Genomic DNA, 20,737 nt, shown 5'->3' with positions numbered 1-20,737 from the left:
ACATGCCGTTAGATTTCAACTGATGATTCAGACTATGGTAATATTATCTTGGCTCACACCATAGTAAACATAAAAATAAATGGTTTCATTAAGTTAAAATAAAAATTAATAATAATAATTTCGAGAATTTTCATAATTTGATGAAGAAGTTACATGAGCACAAAGCCAAATTTATGGATTATTTCAGAATAAATACAACTCAGTTTGATAGCATTCACTTGAAATCAAATCCCAGATTAACCCACATATCTTGCTTTCTATAGTCTTCTATCGATTTATTCCATAAACATGGATATTTTCATACTACGGTACTTCAATAAAAATTTTCATCAACATGATACTAATTTAAAGCAAACACAGAAGTATAGCACAAATCCACACAAAAACCAATGTTTTTATCTGTGCATGCACAAAGTCAGCGACTTTTAGAAAAATAACCGAGAATCAAACCCCTTGTGATGTCGCCAACATAGCAAACACAGTTTGTGTGGCTAGTAACACCTGACATGCAGATGGCTATAATTTACTCACGCAGCGAACATCACAAACATAGCGCCTTGTGTAGCCGTAGCTTAAACGTCTTCCCACAAAATTAATTCGCGGAAAATCCAACAGAATGCACTGCTGTGGTCTGTTTTCTAACCCAACTATCATTCAGTTGCAGCATGACACATAAAGTTATTAAGTGCTCCTGAAAAATTGGCTTTTTGTCACATAAGCAGTGTTGTTTCGTAAGCGACGTTATCTTAATGGTTTACACAGAGAATAAAAAGTAAATATTAGTTCACATATTGTCAAATGAATGATTTATGCACTCTGACAGAAGGGCTGTCGCCATCCTAGTGATGCCCTTTTCAGTTGAGACCCAAGGGTCACTGTTGCCTGTGAGTACGTAGAAATAATCATCACACAAAGTCATAGTAGTAACACAACACAGTGTTAGCCAAATAGGGGACCCTCGAGAAAATTCAGAAGGTACCTGCAACAACTGCCATGTTTATGCGGGCTCAAATTTGCTAGGACCGAGCCCAACTCAGTCCGGCTAACAAAACCTCACGATCTTAAAAAATATCCAAAATGTCTGTCCTCATTTACTAAATTATACCAACTATAAACTCAATTTAAAATATTCAAGTCTTATATTATAAAGTTTGATTCAGAACTGACTACTTTAGTTTACATAGTGGATATAAAAAATAATTTTAAAAAATTGCTCAAATTATGCAGGAGTTTCCTGAATTCAGGTATGAACACTTCCCATTTAAAATCAGCATAACATACCATGCATACTCCTGATATTTATAAGCTTATTCTGTAGTTTTCATTAGATGAGATTGAATAAATGTTGTAATAAGTAGATGTACTTGCTACTACTTTCAAGTCTTATTTTTAATTGAAGCATAAAATATTAGGTCTGCATAACTGCCAATGTGTTTAGTGTGTCTCATTAAAAGTCTCATAAATTGTCTCGACATGACATGAAAACCCCCAGAGAGTTAAACTTACCAAGACACTTCATCCCTGAGAAAATTCAGAAATTCACATATGAACGTGCCACGCGTAATGTGTAATCCTGTAGCCAGCTGCAAAGAAGGGTCTTTCTGAAATAAAAACAAGTAAGATTATCCTCCCATTACAATAAGTGTGATGCCACTGGCTGGTCAACTTACCAATAACAGGAGAGTTTTTAAACAAATAAAAGAAGTTTTGAAGAACAAACAAAAAGCAAACTGTCTATATGGATTCGCAATGTATACAAATGTGTTTTCCCAAGTAAAGATTTAAAGTGCAACTGCGGTTAAACAGGGATGGAATTAGGGTTTAATCTCTCGTAGGTAATGAGGTTGTTAAGATGGATGTCTGTAAAATTGGTAAGATGTCTGTAAAATTGGCGAGATGTCACCACGACAGAATGTATTGGTGGAAGAAACAGGAGTATTCAGAGAAACCAACCCACTCAGGGCAACGTTTGCCACATTGACCTCACCAAGAATGTAGTGAAAGAGACTTGGGTAGGTTTTTCCTAGTAGCCAAGAAATTTACTAATTGTCTTTAGGTATGAAAAGTAATGGGTGTATTTTTTTCAAATTTAATTTTTCTACTATAATTACAATACAGGTTCTTATAAAAACTCTCCTTATACACTTACTTCAAAAGGCAATTTTTTTAAACTAAAGACGTAATTTTAAATTGCTATGGTGACAATATATTGCAACACTTTCTTTAAAATTGAACTTTATTTAAATTTAATATAAATATTTTTTGTATTATAATATAATGGATAGCTAATGAAACTTTTGCATTATGGCCTGTATTTTAAACAAGAATTCCACAAGAGATGTGTAGACAGATGTGCATATATATTTCAGGCATGTAAGTACAAAAGAAAGAAATGTAAAGGTATTTGAGTAGTTACGATATGGAGGAACGAGAGACTACAGCTGTAATGTAGAAAGGTTGAGAAGACAATCAAGAGACAAAAAAGGATGTAATGCTCACCACAGCGGAGTAGTACAATATAGTGAACGGTGCGGGAAAAATGCATGGCCACCACACAGAAGCCCAACTGCTATGGAAATAAGTCAAGTTGGGAGAGAACAGTGTAAATTATTCTTACAAGCGCATCCAAATGCCAGCACCTCTGTATAAGAACTAAACCCAGCAATCACTTGCCATGGAATTCAAAATCCACAACTGTAGATGATCTGCGTTCAGACGCTTTGTTAATAAATCATTCAAAACCGACATGAACATTTTTAAGCCGTGATCGTTGCAAGCCATTAAGTAAATGAATTCGATTGGTCTTCTACATTATAATAATTTCACTGTGGATGCCGATAAAGCGCGCAAGATCACGATGTGTCAGCATCACAACTCTGTTCATTTTTTTTTCAACGATGTTTACGTTTTACAACAGACTTTTTTTCCCGCCATGTGCTCGTATTAGTAAGCGTTGTCACCAATAATTGCTAAAATAATTTCTTCACAATCCAACAAGAATATATTTTCAGTAATTCAAAAATATAATAAGTTAAAATACAAATCACCACTTTAATAATTTTTATAATGTGTTGATAGTATTTATAGTATGATATTAAAGTTTTAAAATAAAAACATCATATTACAACTGCAAACATTATGTTTGTTAGTCTGTTCTCAAAGCTATTTGTTTACTTTTGGGTGGAATGGCGTCTCCGGCACCAAAATCTCCTGAGCAATCGGAGAAAAGTAAGAAATACGATAGGCAGCTTAGGTAAGTTGAAGCCAATATGCAAATAAAAAAGTCTCTATAACCTTGAAAAATGTTTATGGGTTAAGTATAAAAGTAATATAATGAAAAAGATAGTGTTTTCCATTTAAAGGTTATGTATTGAAATATTTAATTTAAATTCGTTCATTTAGTCACTATCCCGATGGCAAGAAGGTTTCACCTCATGTAATTTCGTTGCATTCCCTAGGAGTACTTCCCTCTTTTTGTCGTTGAAACACTGAAGCTTGTCTCATCCCTCATTTGACAACCTTAAACAGCCTCTACCCTGCAGTGTGTCTCACCCTAGATCGGTAACCATCTTGGATGGTTTGTGCATTTCCCCTTCCCCTACTTCCTTATCCACAAACCTGCCACTCATTTTGCTGCCTTCCTTTGGACTTTCTCCATCGCACCCACCTCTGTCATCAGGTATGGGTCTCACATTGCAGCATTCTCCAGAAACGGCCGGACCAATATGGTTGATGCTCTAGCCTTCACCCTCTTGTCCGTCCTTTTCATGATCCTCCTGAGCAATGCAAATGCCCTACATCGCTTCTCACCAACCGCTGCACTGGCTCCTCCCTCCCCAGATCCTCTACTCCCTCCCCCCCCCCCCTTTTTTTATGTTTATAACAACCCACGTCCCCAGTCTTTTGCCACTTCCAGTGATACCTTCTCCTCGATAGAGCTCATTTCTTACACAATTTCAAAATTTTATTCTTGCTGTTATTTGATTAAATTCCAGTTACATCTTTCCAGTAGTAGTACATACTGTAACCTGTCCAAGTCACCTTTAAAATGCTTTTCCTTCACTCCCCCCCCCCCCCTCCCCTCCTGCCCAGCACATCTTATATGACATAGTCATCTGCAGAATTCCTTAACCAGCATTTCATTTCCTAGCTGACACTGGTAGTTGTAATGATAAACAACAGGGTTTCTAAAACACTACCCTGTGGAACATGTAATGTCACAATCCCAATCTCAGAACTTTCTTTCCCCACCCTTGCCATTTGTTACCTTTCTCAAAAAAATCTCACATCCATTCTACTTATTTTGCCTACATAATCACCATCCTGATCACAGAGCCATTTAGCTCCTTGTAGAAATCTTGGCTCAGTTTTAGCAGTGTTCATAAAATTAATTAATTTTAACCCTCTACAGTCTTTCACTTACAATAACATGAACTTCATTAGAAATTCAACAGTTAAAAGAATAAATAAAAATGTTAGTGGCACCATTTTAACTTGTACGCGTAAATTAATATTCACCTTCAAGGACTTGATGTTATCTTATGTAAAGGTATAAGAGAATGGTGAATGTATGGGGGAGAGCAGATTAAACTGGGATGGAGAACTATTTAAGGGCGGAGTATGGCAGGTGGGGAGATTGTGGGGCTCGATGATAAGTGGACAGCACTCGGGAACATCGTGGACCAGGTGTGGCAAGGTATGTATCATCAGGAGGGTAAGGAGGAGACCCAATGTGTGATGGTAAGGGGATCCTAGGACTGAAGCGGAAATGTAGGAGGTTACGTTCAATAGCCAGAAAGCTAGGTGAGACTATGAAAGCAGGGATGAAGAGAACTGGGAATAAGAGGCAAGCGATGTGTATCTTACAGCTATCTACAAAGAGTTAAGAGAGAGGAGAGAATAGCAGAGCTCAGGGAATTGCATAACAGGAAAATGAGGGGGACATGAGAAGGAAAATTTGTTACAGGAGCAGTACCTATCAGTATTTGTAAGGGAAGAAGTATGAGAAGATGGGAAAGAAGTGAAGACTGCAAAAAGTAGGGGGCTTGAAGTACGAATGATAGAGGTTCAAAAAGAGGTTGGTAGACTGAATAGGAAGAAGGCAGCTGGGCGGGTTGGGAAATGGGATTGGGAACAGCCACCTCAAGTTGGGGGGTAAGAAGATATGCAGATACCATACCTAACGGTGCTGTTCCAGCAATCCTTGGGGGAGAAAAGTTGCCAAAGCAGTGGAATGAAGCGGTAGTGGTACCAGTTTACAAAGAAAGAAGGGCTAAAGCAAATTCAGCAAATTTCAAACCAGTCAGCTTGATGTCTAGTGTAAGGAAAGTAATGGAGAGGCTGGTGGGCAGGTATATAGTGGACGAAATGGATTATCTAGGGTGAGTGGATGATAGACAGCATGGTTTCAGGAGATGGTTTTTGTGTGAAACGAGACGGGGAGGAACCGATAGACACAGTAATCATCTATTTCGAGAAGGCTTTCAATAAGGTGCTGTACAAGAAGGTGTAGAGAGCTAGTAAGGGGAGACTCCTTGCCACCAGGAGAAAGCCCAATATTGCAAGTGTAAATAATAAATCAATCATTGCAGCTTTTAAATTTTTCCTTAGCTAAAGACAGGTGATTGATTTCAAACATTTTTATGGACATATGCCATTGGTGATTTTCACTGTATGTCAAAGAGAAACCATCAGAATGGACAAGAAAATTGAATACAGTGTATCATTATTAATATTATAGTTGTTATTATTATGTATTTGCATATTCATCTTTCATGTGCATTGTTGTGGTTTCTCTATGAAATACAGTGAAAACCAGCAATGGTGTATGTCTATTAAAAGTGTTTTAAACATTACAGGATTGTTAACTATGTGTTTTTAAAGTAATCAACTACTAACCCCCGTCCCTCCCCTCTTTCTCAGGTTATGGGGCGATGATGGCCAGGTGGCTCTGGAACAAGCCAAAGTGTGCCTTGTCAATGCCACAAGCACTGGAACAGAAATACTCAAGTCCCTGATATTGCCCGGGGTTGGTGCGTTCACGATCGTCGATGGCAAGAAGATAACTGAGGAAGATATTGGTTGCAAGTGAGTGAGTATAGCTTGTGTAAGGAGTTGCGTCACATTTTAACATGAACCTAGCGTCACCATTTGTGGTTTGACAAATGGGGCCGCTCCGAAAATACAGATGTTATATAGTACAGACCTTAATTATAATCTTGGTGAAAACAAGAATTTTTTTTCTGCTGTATGAACAGTTCTTTTGGTTTTTAAATTTTTTTTTCAACTGGTAATAAGTGATAATATATACATTATAAGAAAGGCAATTCTATGGATAATTCTAAATCATGAATAATCCACTAAACTTCTAAGCTGGGTTGCAAACATCACTTTTGCCTATTAGCTGTCTGTTTTGTTCACTTGATGTAACTAGAATAATCGTGTAATGAAAGACTATTTTAACCACAAAGTTGATTTTAAATATCCTAATTGCCCTTAGTTGATCGCACTCATGTTGTTTAAATCATGTAGAAAAGTGGGTTTATTGCCTGTTTTACCAACATAGATTAATTATTTCAAACATTCAAGCTATTAAAACTGGATTAATATTTAAACTGTATTTTTGCATCATATTATTTTGTTCATTCATCGCATTAATGTTTTTCATAACAGTAGAACAATGTTAACAAAATGTTGAATTTTTTAACACCATACTTAATATTTTTTTACTTGTACATTATTTTATTTTTTACTCTTGACACCTAGATTTAAATGTAGGGGTAGATTTGAGGTACTGTTTGGGATTTGAATTCATAATTTAGATCTGAGATTCAGATCCAAAAAAATTGGCCCTATTTTAACCCTAATTATATATTAATGAGCAGCTCATGTCAAGGGTGTCCACATTCTGGAAAGTTAAGAAAAAGCCGGGGAAGTTTAAATTGGTCAGGAAAAGTCAGGAACTTTAATTTAAAACCTGGAAAAGTTATAGGAATTCCTCAGTGATGGTAATTTGAGGGAGAAAGGTCACACTCTGATATACCAACACCTATACTTCGTTCTAATTTATTTTTCCAGATGGTGTTTTAGTTTATAGTCATACACACTGTAAAACAGCATATCCAATGTTCTGTTTGAACTAACACAGCTTTAGGGATGGTGGAGACTGGATTATCTTTATTTATTTCAGAAAATTACAAAATAGGTAAATTAATTTTTAAAAATTTATCAGGGAAATTTTTCTACAGATTTGTGTGGACATGCTGTAACATTAGGTAATAATGGTGTTCCACCAGCTTCTTCTTGGACGCCGACAGCTGTGGCCAGTCGCGAGCCCAGGTGGCCACACAGCTGTTGTTGGAGCTCAATGCCGATGTAAGAGGGGATTATGTGGATGAGAACGTGGACGTCCTTTTGGAAAACAGCCCGGACTTTTTCAACAGCTTCACAGTTGTCATCGGAACATCCCTGACCGAAAGGTAATGCGTGCTTTCAGCATTTTTTAAGCAATGGCCTTGATTTATTTTTAATTAATTGTGTAAAGTTTTAATAAAAACGTTAAAATAAATGTTGTATTTATTGTATTCATATGCTCCGGTATTTTTAATGAAAAATCTTAATGCCCATTTGACTGCGTCAGCCTTATTTGATCAGACCAGTCAGGATGCGTTTGCACTGAATTATGGTGTTTGGTGGGCTGACTATAGACTTTTAACTGAAAGAAACTTGACCAGTCACGAAACACAGACAATGCTACAGTGTTTTAAATCTCAGCTAGTCTTGAAATATTTTCACAAAATATACATGCTCATATGTCATATGTATTGACCATTAGTTTGGTTTCAGTTTCTCTGGTTGATTTCTAGACTGCTGATCCTCCTGTCGAAGAAACTATGGGATCTGGATATTCCGTTCGTGGTGTGCCAGAGCTACGGCTTTGTAGGCTACATCAGACTCCAGTTTTCGGAGCATACCGTCGTCGAGGCCCACCCAGACAACGAGATCCCTGACCTGCGTCTGGACGCCCCTTTCCCAGAGCTGAAGAGGCACTTGGACAGTGTGGATCTGGAGACCATGGGGCTGAAAGACCACGCCCACGTCCCGTACGTCATCGTCCTGTACAAGTACTTGGAGAAGTGGCGGGGGTGCCATGACGGTCGGCTCCCCTGCACCTACAGGGAGAAGGAGGGTCTTCGCGAATTGATTCGCAGCGGTGAGTATGGGTGTTTCGTCACATTTTATTTCCTTGCCTGCCGATGATGTGTTGAGGTTTCTTTAGTGTGAAAACATGGTGATGGTATTATTTCTCCTGTGTAGATTATTTCTGTGACCCAGTTTGACATTACTCTTCTTGAAATATGTGTGGGGCAGGAATACTGACTGACGAGGAGGGGGTGCCACAAGCAGAGGAAAATTTTGAAGAAGCGATAAAAGCAGTGAATTATGCAGTTCTCCCAACAGTAGTGCCACCACAAGTCCAGAAAATACTTGATGATGACTGCTGTGTGAACCTGACGTCAGAGGTATGTAACTAAATGTGTGTGATGCTACTTGTAGAAATAGAACTGGTAAAAAAAAAGTAATCAATAACATTTAAAAAGTTTATTTTGTAGCCATCCATTGTAATGTTACCTTTGAACTATATGCCAGAGCAATATCCAGAGTTCCGATATTGCCAATATTTAGTAAGAGTACCAGTCGATGCGTGACCGGTCTTGGTGGGACCATGATATCAGTATTGGGGTATTTGCTGGAATTAATCATTTCAATTATTTTGAAGCTTTAATGCATTATTAGTGATTCATTAATACTTGTAGAAATTGTTTCATGGTATCTTAAAATTGACAAATTGGCTTCAGTACAGTTCTGAAAAGATAGTTCATAATCTGTTGGTCATAACTATGTACTTTATGTGTTTCTTTACCAAGACAGATCTTACTTTCTTTTTAGCTCTAAGTTGTTTGTGGTACTTGATTATGTTGACAGAGCAAGCCATTCTGGGTGATGGCGAAAGCCCTGCGTGACTTTGTGGAAAGCGAAGGTCAAGGCAGACTGCCAGTGCGAGGAGCCATCCCAGATATGACGGCCGATACGCAAAGATATATCTCATTGCAACAAGTGTAAGTTTATTTTTTAATGGGGATGCTATGGTGATTGTATAAACAAATCACTCACCTTCCATTGAGGTGATTCTGTGTTCAATTCCCGGGACAGGGTTGAACCAGTTTTTTTTAGCAGGTGGGAAATGTTGACGTGGTGGAAATTTTAATGAGTCAACTCCAATGTCATTCATTATCCTATTCATAATAGTATGTTCTTCAATCATTAGTGTATGCAAAAGTGAACCAAATATGTTGTGTTTGTACAAACCTAGAAATTAACTTTGTGGATTTTCCCTGAAATCTTTGAACTATAAAACAGTCTCAACTTAATTGTTCAAGAGATTGAAATAAATGTACAGTAGAATCTCGTTATAGCGAGCACGGTAATAGCGAGAACACGGCTATAACGAGGTATTTTTGAGGAATTTACGCCGTGATCGCTTGTAGCGCGCTTTTGTTATTTGTCTGCTTTATCTCCACCCCTCTCGCTCGCCACTAGACATCTTGCCGTTGACGCGTCACATTCTTCAGCCGTGCAGTCGCCACCTAAGTGTGTGGCTTAAAAATAGAATCCCATCCTTTCTTTCTTTTATCAAACTTCCGTTAGTTATCTGTGCCGTGTGTAGACAAAGTTTGAGATTGGAACAGAAACAACGTAAGCGTAAGAAAGTATTTTTTACAAATTAGAAATATGTATGTTTTTGTTTTTATAATCGCGTATTTTCACTTTTTTTTTGGTTATCTTAAAAGAGATAATATTAAAAAGTGGTCTAATGAGATTTGTTTCTTGGTTAACAAAAACTATTAATTATCAAATATTAATTGTTTATATTCTATTTATTATTATTTACGCTACGTCATACTGTACGCGTACGCAATACGACTGGATTCATTGCTGCAACATAACATAGCATGTTATGCGGTATCAGAAGTAACGAGTAACGTAACGATAGTAACGAGTACTAATTGTTATAGTAACGAATACATACGGTTACACATTTTTTCGTTAATTTTACACCTCTAGTCGGCACTACCGTATTTATTTCCGAATCGCTAGGGCAGTTTTCTTGTAACTTTTGTTTCGGTCAGTTGCTGGGGTATCTGTCCGAGAAAGGGGTGGTGATGGTTTGAGTTTAATCCCAAATTTATTTTCTAAAAAAGTTGACAGGTTTCTTTAAATGAAAAGTATAGTTTTCCAGCGACTATTACGTTTGAGGCGTACGTGCGTTGCCGCAGCAGCACTCCTGCTTTTTTGTAAGGAATTAAATCGTCGCGCTACACTAGCACCACCTGTTAGCAACATCCCGAACCAACATGGCCGCCAGCAGACAGCCCGCGTCGACGATAGATAGCAGGACAATGCTGCGTCGGCCGCTTGCTGAGATGCTATACTTACTTGGCTTGGTAGGGTATTCTGGTTATTTTTACGTAATCGGTGATCGCATCCGTACTTATGGGGTATCGTTTTAAAGAGAATTCACACATCTGCTCACAGAAATTAAGATTTCGTTAATATAACCTGCTATTTTCCAATTATACAGGTTTAAACACAATTTTTATGCTATTTTCGGTTAATTTTTATTTTTCGGGGGCCAAAATTTGTCCAATTCGGTTATAGCGAGGACACGGTTATAGCGAGGATCAAACCCGGAACCGTGACACCTCGCTATAACGGGACTCTAGTGTATTTGAGTTATGATTTATAAACTATGCACTATCAGATTGCTTGTTATGACAAAAATGTCTCAGCAAATGTTATAAATTAGTTAAATGCTTTAAATGTTATCACTTTCTTTAAATGAAACATCCTTGATTTTTTTTTCTCAAAAGACTTTAATTAGAGGGTTGGACGTCTCTCAACTCTATTTCAATAATGTGTGAAAAAAGATAAGCCATCAGACAGAAAGCAAAGAATGCTATGATATACTGTGGTCACTTGAGAGGGTGAAAGAGGAGGAGGAAATGTCTGGGCTGGCAGTCACAGTAAAGAAAAGCAGAAGGAAGTGGAAGGAACCCAGTGACAAACTCTATTTGAACTCTCTCCCACTCCCCTCCATTGCATTCCAGAGTGTTACCCTGTCTCATCTGACACACCTGCTGACATCCTTCCCCCTTCATGAGTTTCAGGAAGCTGTAAACAAGAGCTGACTAAAGCAGCACAAGTGTTACACTTTACAGGCGGAGCGTGTATTTTTTTTATTTAAGCAGAGGTTCAGGAGGCAGTAATTAAGAGCAGTCTAAAGTGACTTAAGTGACGCAGTTATAATGCATAGCTTGTAGTTTTTCGACTAAGCAGTTTGTTCACGTTCAACAGCAAGTTACAAGTTTGCGATTATAATGCGACCCCCACTTTTAGTTTCAGATTTTTGGTAAAAATCATTGCATTATTTTCGGGTAAGTTCGGTATTACAGTATTAGGTACACAGTAGATTCCTGATATGAAGATTTTGAACCAAGTATCTCAAAAAGATGTAATCCCATATAAGTAGCTGTATCTTGTAGATTAAGTTTGGATGTAGACCACACGCACAAGCTATGCAGTAAAATATTTGTGGTGCCAACTTTGCACGTCTTATCTGCTGATAGAACAGTTTAAAGTGTGTGTCGTGGCTGATACAGTTGGCTAGTCGTTAAGGTCATACATTACCTTAGCACTTTGTACATCTGAGTTTGAATGCTGTAACTGTTTGATAGTTCATAACTAGAGCATTTTAGTATGTTCTCCTTCAAATTATTACTTTACATTTGATTATTTTATCATGATTCATATATCTGTTGGAGTACCATTCATAAACAAATATGTGTGGAGTTGTTGGAGGGTTGGATAGTAAGCTAATGTTACTCCGTGCAGAAGACGAGAATCTGTCAACACACCTGATTAGTCTATGTTTGAGCGCAATCTTGCCTGGTGCTTACAAACAGTGACATGTCAAATATTTTTAATTATTTGTTACCAATAGAAACAGCAAGTAGGACTGATTCACAAGAAATTCAATTGTAAAGATTGGAAGTAACATGTAGGAAGCCAAGAAGATTTATTCAAAAATTTTGATTTGTTTTCTGCAACATAATATACGTATATGTATATATAGAAAATAATCTTTGTGTGTGTGTTTTTTTATTATAGTTTATTGTATTTTGTATGAATTTTTCTTGAACTCTTGTGGAATGTATAAAAACTTTTTTTTTTTTTTCATTAAATGTGAATAATTTGAATTTAAAGCACAGGATGTGCAGAAGCCCTCAAACCACCGTCAGGCAGTAGGATGCTCCTTCGAGCGGGGCAGAGGAAGCTGAGTGTGCGGTGTGTGTGTGTGTCGTGGCTCGCAGGTACCACGGCCAGGCGAGCAAGGACGCAGAGACGGTGTTCAAGCACGTCCAGCAGCTCCTCCACCAGCTCAGCCAGCCCGCAGACACCGTCTCCGAGAAGGACGTCAGGCTGTTCTGCAAGCACGCGGCGAACCTGCACGCCGTGCGAGGGACGTCTGTGGCCGACGAGTGCGCAGCCGTGAACAGGGAGAACATTGGTGCGTACGTCTCCTTCAAGATGGCAGTGTTTCCTATTGGTCCTCCAAATATAGATATTGTCCTCATTTTTATCTTTCATCAATATTCATACTTCACAATAAGTAAACCAAAACATAAAGCTATTTAATATTAAATATTTTCTAGACTTCAAAAACTCAATTTCTCGCATAAATAAAATAAATTTAATATCTTTGTACAACACTATAACATATTGCCCAGTAAATGGTATTTCTCACAACTTATTTGTTTTTAAAAACATTTTGCTCAATGTATAACTATAACCATATCACCAAGTCATGAATCAGGAAAGCTACCTCAGAAGAGAGAAAGTTATAGTTAGATTTCACAGCACTTTTAGGGTTATAACAACATACTTGCCAACTTAGCAAGAACACCACCAGTAAGATTAGAAGAAGGAAAAGTACTAAATTTTTGCATAACTCATAGGCAATGATGTAATCAGTGTTACTGAAACATGCACCATTAGTCCAGTGTAATTATAAACACATAAATAGTTTGTTGTTGTTGTTGTTGTTGTTGCTATTATTATTATTGAAAACAGGATGGGAACCATGCCGTTCTTATGTCCAACCACATCTGTGTGTTGTCAGAACAAAAGGCTATAGAATTTTGTTAAGGCTCACCCAAATTTTTGAGTTGTTCTGCCCTATCCACCTCAGTCGGTTAGGTTAACCTTGTGGGGTGGACACAACAGGGAAGCTCCAGGACCTTAGGCTCAATGGCACTGCTTTGTGTAGAGATATACAAGTAGAGAGAAAATGCCTACTGGCTCATCACGTGGCTCTTACAACCAACAGAACAACACAAATATTTATTAAATTAACTTACGAAAGGAACTGATTTTACATGAATTAATACTTTTTTATTTCAGTTCATACCATTTATTTTTATTAAAAAATTTTTTTTTTAAATAAAATCATGCACATACTTAACTTACAAAGATATGAGTATTCCGTTTCACAACACATTAAATTAAACTTGCAAGCTTGGGGCCCCGTACTATTACAACACTTTAAAAGGCAAAGAGCACATGGCTGGTTACACCAGTGGCAATTACAAAAAAAAAAAAAATATTTTTGAGGTTAATAACTAAAATGTACTTTATTCATTAAATGAAGCGACGGAAAGTTCCTTTCACTTGATTATTTTTCTACGTGATAGAGCCGATGATGCCGAAAGTAGATAAAACTTCATGCCGAAACATGCTGGAAGCCGAAAGATGAATAAGCTAACTTTCCTTATTTATTTGGCTGCATCCTGATGTCAATAGCAGAGGAGAAAATGCTCACTCCCGTCCCATACTTAGTGGACTACCTCAAGCATGGCCCGGATGTCTCACGCCACTCACAAGGACTGCTAAAAGAATTAACAAAAAATCACCAAAATTAAGACATCGGCCAAAAATTAATAAAGAACATGATTCCGGGGTAATCAAGAAAGAAAACTCACCCAAAAGGTGGTAGGAGGCAGTCAATTCACCGCATAATCCAGCAGATTAAAACAGAATTTTAACAAAGATGATTACATGATGGCTGACTGATTAGGAAGAAGAAGGAGGCAAATAGATCATCTCCTTAAGAAGCTACACCATAGATATTGACACAAGACGTCAAACTTGGTGAGAAAAAATGAAAACAATACAGGTTTAGTTCCAAAATTATCACTAATACATCTCAAATAAATGAAAAATATTAAGGTAATTAAATATTAGTGTTTAAAACAAATGCTTATTTTTTATAAAGTCCAAAAAATTAATGATTTTCCTTTTGTTGTATGAATATCTTAAAGCACTTCACTTTAGATAATAAATACGTTTCACATTTCTCACAATTTACATTTAGATATGATTAAAATACAAAACTTACATAACAAAGAAATAATTTTCAAAATTCACAAAATTGAGCCTACATGATGTCCAGTTTGCAAAAAAAAAAAAAAAATCATGCCAACAGGTTGAGTACGTGCAACGGCACAGAGTTCTGTCAGTAAAAGCTCTCCAATATTTTTTGCTAGTTGAAGCACCTTACAAAGTTGGCATAGCCAACACATAACTAACAATTGAATTACATATAAGAAGGTTCATTATAACTAACTACAAGTGAATACAACTTATTATTTGTACCATTGTTCCCATTTATTTACAAATAAAATGGCTCACCTTGCAAAAGTTTAACAACTATTCCACTTCTTTGGTTACCGTAACAGGTTTTGTGCTCCTGCAACTATGCCTTTTTGCTGTGTCTGAAGTCAGAAACATTTTCTGAAACAAATTTCCAGTGTGATCGGCTACATAAAATGAACTGTATATTCTATTAAAAAACCGGTAAAATAGTATTTTGCTTGAATAAAGTCTGTGTCGCTAGTATGCTCATCGAAAAGAAACTGTTGATTTTTTGTTTTTCTTAGCAGATTTCACATTACTTAATTGTTTCAAACACTTCACGTGATTAGAAACATCATTCTTCCCTCAATGAGAAACTTTTATAACACAATGGCACAAGCTGCAAAACACATACTTTGGGTCTTTTTAACTTTTGGTGATAATGGAAACAGTTCTGAATATGCTGACCTAAACACCTGTTCACACTGTCTTTTATTTTTTGTGGACATTATGATGGCACAATCAATCTCACTAAATATCTTCTTAAACAAGCATTAAACTTCTGAACACACAGAACAATACAACCCAACAGCACAGCCTTAATTTCTGCAATGTAACTAGACATCATGTAAATAAATTCCCCTTTCTGTTGTTTCCACAGGGAGAAATAAAAAAAAGGGAATGGTACATCTGCTTTCAAGTTGGTCAGCTCGATTTAGTTCAGTTCAATACTTTTCACCTTTTCTTGTTTACATGACAAAATAAGTCGAGATGAACGGTCATATTGTAACAGAAACGAAACACAAATAATCAATAAAAACATTTCCACTACCATGTAAAAAGGTAGAAGTAAATTGTAATATTGTGTGCTCTCCATCATCTATGTGTATGTTCTTCATCTGCCGTACGGGATATTGAATTGTTCACAATTAATTCTTAATTTCTGGATATACAAGATTTTTTTGGGTTTCCAGTACCCACAAATTATGTTTCTATTACTGAATTAACTCAAGACAAATATCTGAAAATGTTCCGTTCTCCAAAGAAGAAAACAATCTCTTTATATACAAGTAACATGGAAAAATCGCCACAAGATGCACCTAAGCCAGATTCACGAAATAATGATGAACTAATCAACTTAGTTAAATCTCTATGTTACAAAATCGAAGACTTGAAGAATGATAATCTGATCTTGAAAACGTTATTGATCGATACTATGTCTGAAACAAATGAGATAAAGCGTGAATTGCTTCAAATTAAGAAAAGTTTGTTTTCCAAAAGTGATAATAATTCATCCTATAGTCAAGCACTTAAAAAAGCTTCTATCAACAAGAGAATTGACGTGGCTGAACCACCGGAAGTTTGGCAACCGCACGCCGCTTGACCCAGTTACAACTCAGCGTATTCCATTGGAAGTCGTGACTTTCCGTAACTCTCAGCCTGTGGACAGCGAAGGATTCACAGTAATGCAACATAGACGTAAGTCCAGTTCCAACGGAAATACAGATACCAAACGCGATGTGAACCAAAATAAAACACCACTGAAAGTCAGTATTAGAAATATTTCCACATTAAAAACTATCTCCAAACCAATCTACAAAAGAACAAAAGCCCTCTTTGTTACCAGGTTCGACCCTACGGTTCATGAGAATGAAATTACAGATTACATATCCAATGAACTAAACATGTCTCAAGTGAAAGTGACAAAGCTTTGTACAAAATACGACTCCTACGCCTCGTTTCATATCTCGGTGCTAGAAGATGATTTTGAAATAATCAACATCGTATTCTAGCCTAGTTGTTGCTTAATAAGCCCTTATTATGGTAAACTTTACCCTGACCAAATTGCAAGCTCTACTTCCGATGATCCGTCAAAACTTAATAGTTTTACCACCAACACTTTAACTACCAACTCGGCAGCTTCCATTTCTTCCCAGGTGCTTGGAGGGGCATTGAAATAGCTTTTCCGTGCAGGCAATATCTAAGGAGTGGGTAATTGGCTATCAAAACGTCAGAGGTTTAAGAACAAAATCAAATGAATTCTTTTGTAATCTGGTCAACTCAAATTATGACATTATATGCATCACGGAAACGTGGTTCAACGAATATAGTATAAATTCCCATTATTACATACCATTATTTGGACGTAGTTATGCAAAAAGGAACCAACCCACAATTGTGTTATATTTTATTTGTAAGCCTGTGCGGATATCAGTTTTTTAGTTCGAATCGAATTCGAATACGAATACCAAATTATTCTCGAATACGAATATTGAGTTCGAATAATTGGAATGAGAATTGAAATCCCATAAAACATGTTATATCTAGGGATGGGCAATTTACTTGGCCTGTTTACGTTTTCCTTGGAACACATCCTATTGAGGTACAGTAGAACCTCGTTAATACGTGATGGTCAGGACCGAGATAATCACGGATTACCGAATTTCACGGACTAGCGATTAAAAGCCCGGAAGGTCTTGTCAAGCTTCTCAGACACCGGCGTGCAGCTGGGTTAAGGCCGTTCACGGTAAGGGCCGGCCGTCTTCGAATTAGTGTCTCGGCTTAAAAAAAGACAGCACCGCCTAGCCATTAGTTCACAGTCATTTACAACAGACGAAGAGAGAAAGATAAGATCGTGCTGACCTTGCACCCTCCCCCTTCGTCCACTTCGTACAGCCGAATGCCAGCCAGACACGTCACTCGCCAGGCGCCTGCCGTGCGTTGGCGGGTGGAAACAAACAATGGGAGACGGGAAGCAGAAGTCAGGACATCCCCCTCAAGTTTAAAGAGTGACAAATGTGACAGCTGAAAGGGGGGCGACACAAAGGATCGGTACAAACAGCTTTGCAGAGTTTGGCGGCCACGCGATGGCTTGCAGTGTTTGCCGTCTGTTGGCCCGCGTGACGTTAATTTTAAGCGCTGACAATTTTTACTTCTTTTTTTTTTCTCTTTTAAATCGTCCCGGATTATCCGATTCCCGAATTAGCGCATCACGGATTAACGAGGTTCTACTGTATTGTACTTTTAATACGTTATTATATAAAAAAAAATTATGAAGCATGTACTGATTTGGGAAACTTACTTTATATTCATGAACATGGATGCAGTGTCGCTACATTGGCATTAAATAAGGCATAAATCACATATGTATTCTCAGAATATGCTAAAAAATAAAATAAAGCATATTTGGGATCTAGACTAAATATGAATCTTGTTTTTTTTAAATAACTTTACAGAGAAATCTGTTACTTAGTAATACAACAGTAATGCCGACTTTCATCAGAAGTTACGGTCGCACATGTAGTAATAACAATGAAATAAGGAATGACAAAAATTAATACATTATACAATTATTATTTTAATCGCAATTCAATTTTAAATATTCTGATACACGTTCTATTTATGAATTTTTTTAGGACCAAGTTTGGTTTGTGTAGACTACCAACGTTAAAATATGTATTATCTGAGAATTCCATGATGGCCAACCCATAGAAAACACATTTACTTCACAATCTTGGTACACCATGTAACGTGATCGCAAGCTTTTAAGTAAGTTCTTGGCAAGAGTTTTTTTTTTTTTTGACGCGCGGGACAGGATAATTGCCTGAGCTGTCACTACGCGAGGAATTTGGGAAGGGTGAGAAGGGTATAAAGTAGGGGGAGGGGGGGTGTTTTCCGCCTGCATCCGGTCGTTTGCTGTGTATTATCCTATTGTAAAACATTGACGTAGCATGTTAGGCTTTTGGAGTCTTTTCTGTGAGTATGCGGCCAGATGTTTTCCACATGGTCTGTACAATTTTCTTTCTCTTCGCCGTCACGTTCGGAACGAAATTACAGTGCCGACAAACCATGTTTCACCCTCTAATCTGAAAACTGTCACCTATAACGTCCCGGTTGTATGGATTTTACAGACACGTATTTATCTTCATCAGTATGCTGACAGTTCAAATCTATTTTAAACGACCTGACGACATTCTTCTACATAAAATACGTTAGTTATCGCTCCGAATTACTGTGTTCAAACGGGCTTTACGTGGCCAGATGTAGTGATCCCGCTCAGCCTTTTTCGTAAATGACTGAATATTCGTTTTTTCGAAGTGTTAGTATTCGAAATCGAATCGAATACAAATAATAAACTATTCGTTTTGATATTCGAAAATACGAATATTCGCACAGGCCTATTTATTTGAAAATAAATTAAATAGTACAAGGTTGATCGTACAGTCGTTGTTATTATTATATCAGTATTTATACTAGACCATTAAAATTATACCCACATTATGTTATCAATACGAGAATTGCAATTTATAATTAACTTTTAACGGAACCCACTAATGTGTCAAACGGAAATTATTAATTATTTATTGTATATTTCCTAACATCTGTGGTGTCCTGCCAGAATGAATGAATCTAATAGTGTAAATTAACCTTACTAGAATTCAAACTGAAAATACTTCTTAGTGTAACTATTTTATCTGTGGTAAATAAAAGTATATGGTATCTGTGACAAATGGTAGTGTATTATCTAAGTGTTTCTGTAACGTTGACATAACATTCATATAACATATTTGATCCACAGAATTAATAAATCACACTATAGAATAATTAAAATTATTTGCTAATCTCAGATGATTGGAATTTCTTACAGGGGTTTTAGTTCCTCATCAATCCAAGTGCAAAGTCGTAATCAAGTTGCTAAAATTAATATTTGTGCAAAGATGTAAATCAGTTAATTCAGATTAAAATAAATTAATATTATCTCTACTTTAAAGTTTAGTTCATGTTGAAAGTTACAACAAGCTAAAATAAATTATGTATGTATTATGAGTGTGTGCCGTTTAGTAATCAGTCGGTGAGCATACCTCTGGGTTTCAGTGAAAACATATTACACCAGAGTAACCATCTTAATCAATAGTTTCTAACTCCAAAATGAATTCCAATCATGTACTACGTCTAAAACTATGTAATACTGGGATCCCGGTATAATATCCGATAATTAAATTAGCCAATTTAACATGTATGAAGATTAGTTGTTACAATTTTTGTTTAAACTTTCAATTCTTTAAGTCTCTTTGAATGAATAATTGTTTATTAACGTGGATATAACTCTTGAATGTAACGACGAAAGTTTATACAGCGACGGGACGGGACTGGGACAAACCAACCTCGGTTTCAGCAAACTACACCAGGGAAAATAGGCAATCCTCGGTGACCACTGCACAGCGCGATCAACGGACAGCGACATCCATCTCTCTAGGTACTGGTAGAATGCAGTCCTCCGGGTACTCCTCTCGAACGGTCTCCTGGGGCCTGTCGTCGGACTGGCTCACGGATCGTCCTTCTCTGGATACTCCATCGTCGAGTTGAAACGTTCTTCCACCTTCCTTCAGTCAGTCGTGGTTGAGCAGGAAAGAAGTACAGAAGTAGACTCGGGCTTCAAATCTTCATTGAATTTGTCGATTATTCTTCAGCAGGTCAATTTGATATTATTCTCAAAATTATATATTCATGGTAAGTTCTTTTATACACGTCGATATCCGCAGCTAATGGTTTTCAGGTCTCGTTGAAAGTATCTGGTAATTCTTCGTAAATAATTTTATATAAATTCACTTAATTCCTTGCAAATATCTATAAATCTTCTCCAATTTTCAGCAATCCAGCTTGAATTATTTTATATCGTCAATTTCTTGTAGTAGCTATTTGTAGATCTAACTTAAACGTGCTTACTGCTGAACATTCTAAAAGAACCTTTTTTTTCTGTCTTGTTAATAACAACGTGATTCTCTAAATTTTGACAAAACATGAACTGTTTGTTCCAGAAATTAAGTAATAAAAAAACTCCTTTTCTTTACAAATGCAGAGAAAATGAATTAAAATAATTTTAAGTTTATGACCAAAGATAAAATCATAATCATAGACAAAGCAAAATACTTTTCAAATCACACACAATTGCATAGAATAAGCGAATCATAATTAAACTGATGAA

General features: G+C 36.9%; 2 protein-coding genes across 10 annotated transcripts in view; one reads left to right on the top strand and one right to left on the bottom strand.

Moving 5' to 3' along the window:
- Positions 1-2,918, bottom strand: part of LOC134546165 (codanin-1) — a 65,855-nt gene extending 62,937 nt beyond the window's left edge. For 3 of the 7 annotated variants that reach the window (XM_063388737.1, XM_063388739.1, XM_063388738.1), the window contains exon 1: positions 2,618-2,918. In XM_063388737.1, coding sequence (XP_063244807.1) covers positions 2,618-2,625 — 8 coding nt within the window. In that variant the 5' untranslated portion in view covers positions 2,626-2,918. Of the gene's footprint in view, positions 1-1,506; positions 2,171-2,499 lie in introns of those variants that run through there. The other 4 variants (XM_063388740.1, XM_063388743.1, XM_063388741.1 and 1 more) reach the window with 3 other exon arrangements.
- Positions 2,919-3,164: 246 nt separating this feature from the next.
- Positions 3,165-20,737, top strand: part of LOC134546145 (NEDD8-activating enzyme E1 regulatory subunit) — a 59,319-nt gene continuing 41,746 nt past the window's right edge. For 2 of the 3 annotated variants that reach the window (XM_063388698.1, XM_063388699.1), the window contains exons 1-7: positions 3,175-3,253; positions 5,923-6,087; positions 7,296-7,478; positions 7,866-8,212; positions 8,371-8,522; positions 8,986-9,119; positions 12,432-12,628. In XM_063388698.1, coding sequence (XP_063244768.1) covers positions 3,186-3,253; positions 5,923-6,087; positions 7,296-7,478; positions 7,866-8,212; positions 8,371-8,522; positions 8,986-9,119; positions 12,432-12,628 — 1,246 coding nt within the window. In that variant the 5' untranslated portion in view covers positions 3,175-3,185. Of the gene's footprint in view, positions 3,254-5,922; positions 6,088-7,295; positions 7,479-7,865; positions 8,213-8,370; positions 8,523-8,985; positions 9,120-12,431; positions 12,629-20,737 lie in introns of all 3 variants that reach the window. The other variant, XM_063388697.1, reaches the window with a different exon arrangement.

This window comes from Bacillus rossius, chromosome 1, assembly GCF_032445375.1.
Source record: "Bacillus rossius redtenbacheri isolate Brsri chromosome 1, Brsri_v3, whole genome shotgun sequence".
NCBI classification, from domain to species: Eukaryota; Metazoa; Arthropoda; class Insecta; order Phasmatodea; family Bacillidae; genus Bacillus; species Bacillus rossius.
This window is presented reverse-complemented; position numbering and strand designations above follow the sequence as displayed.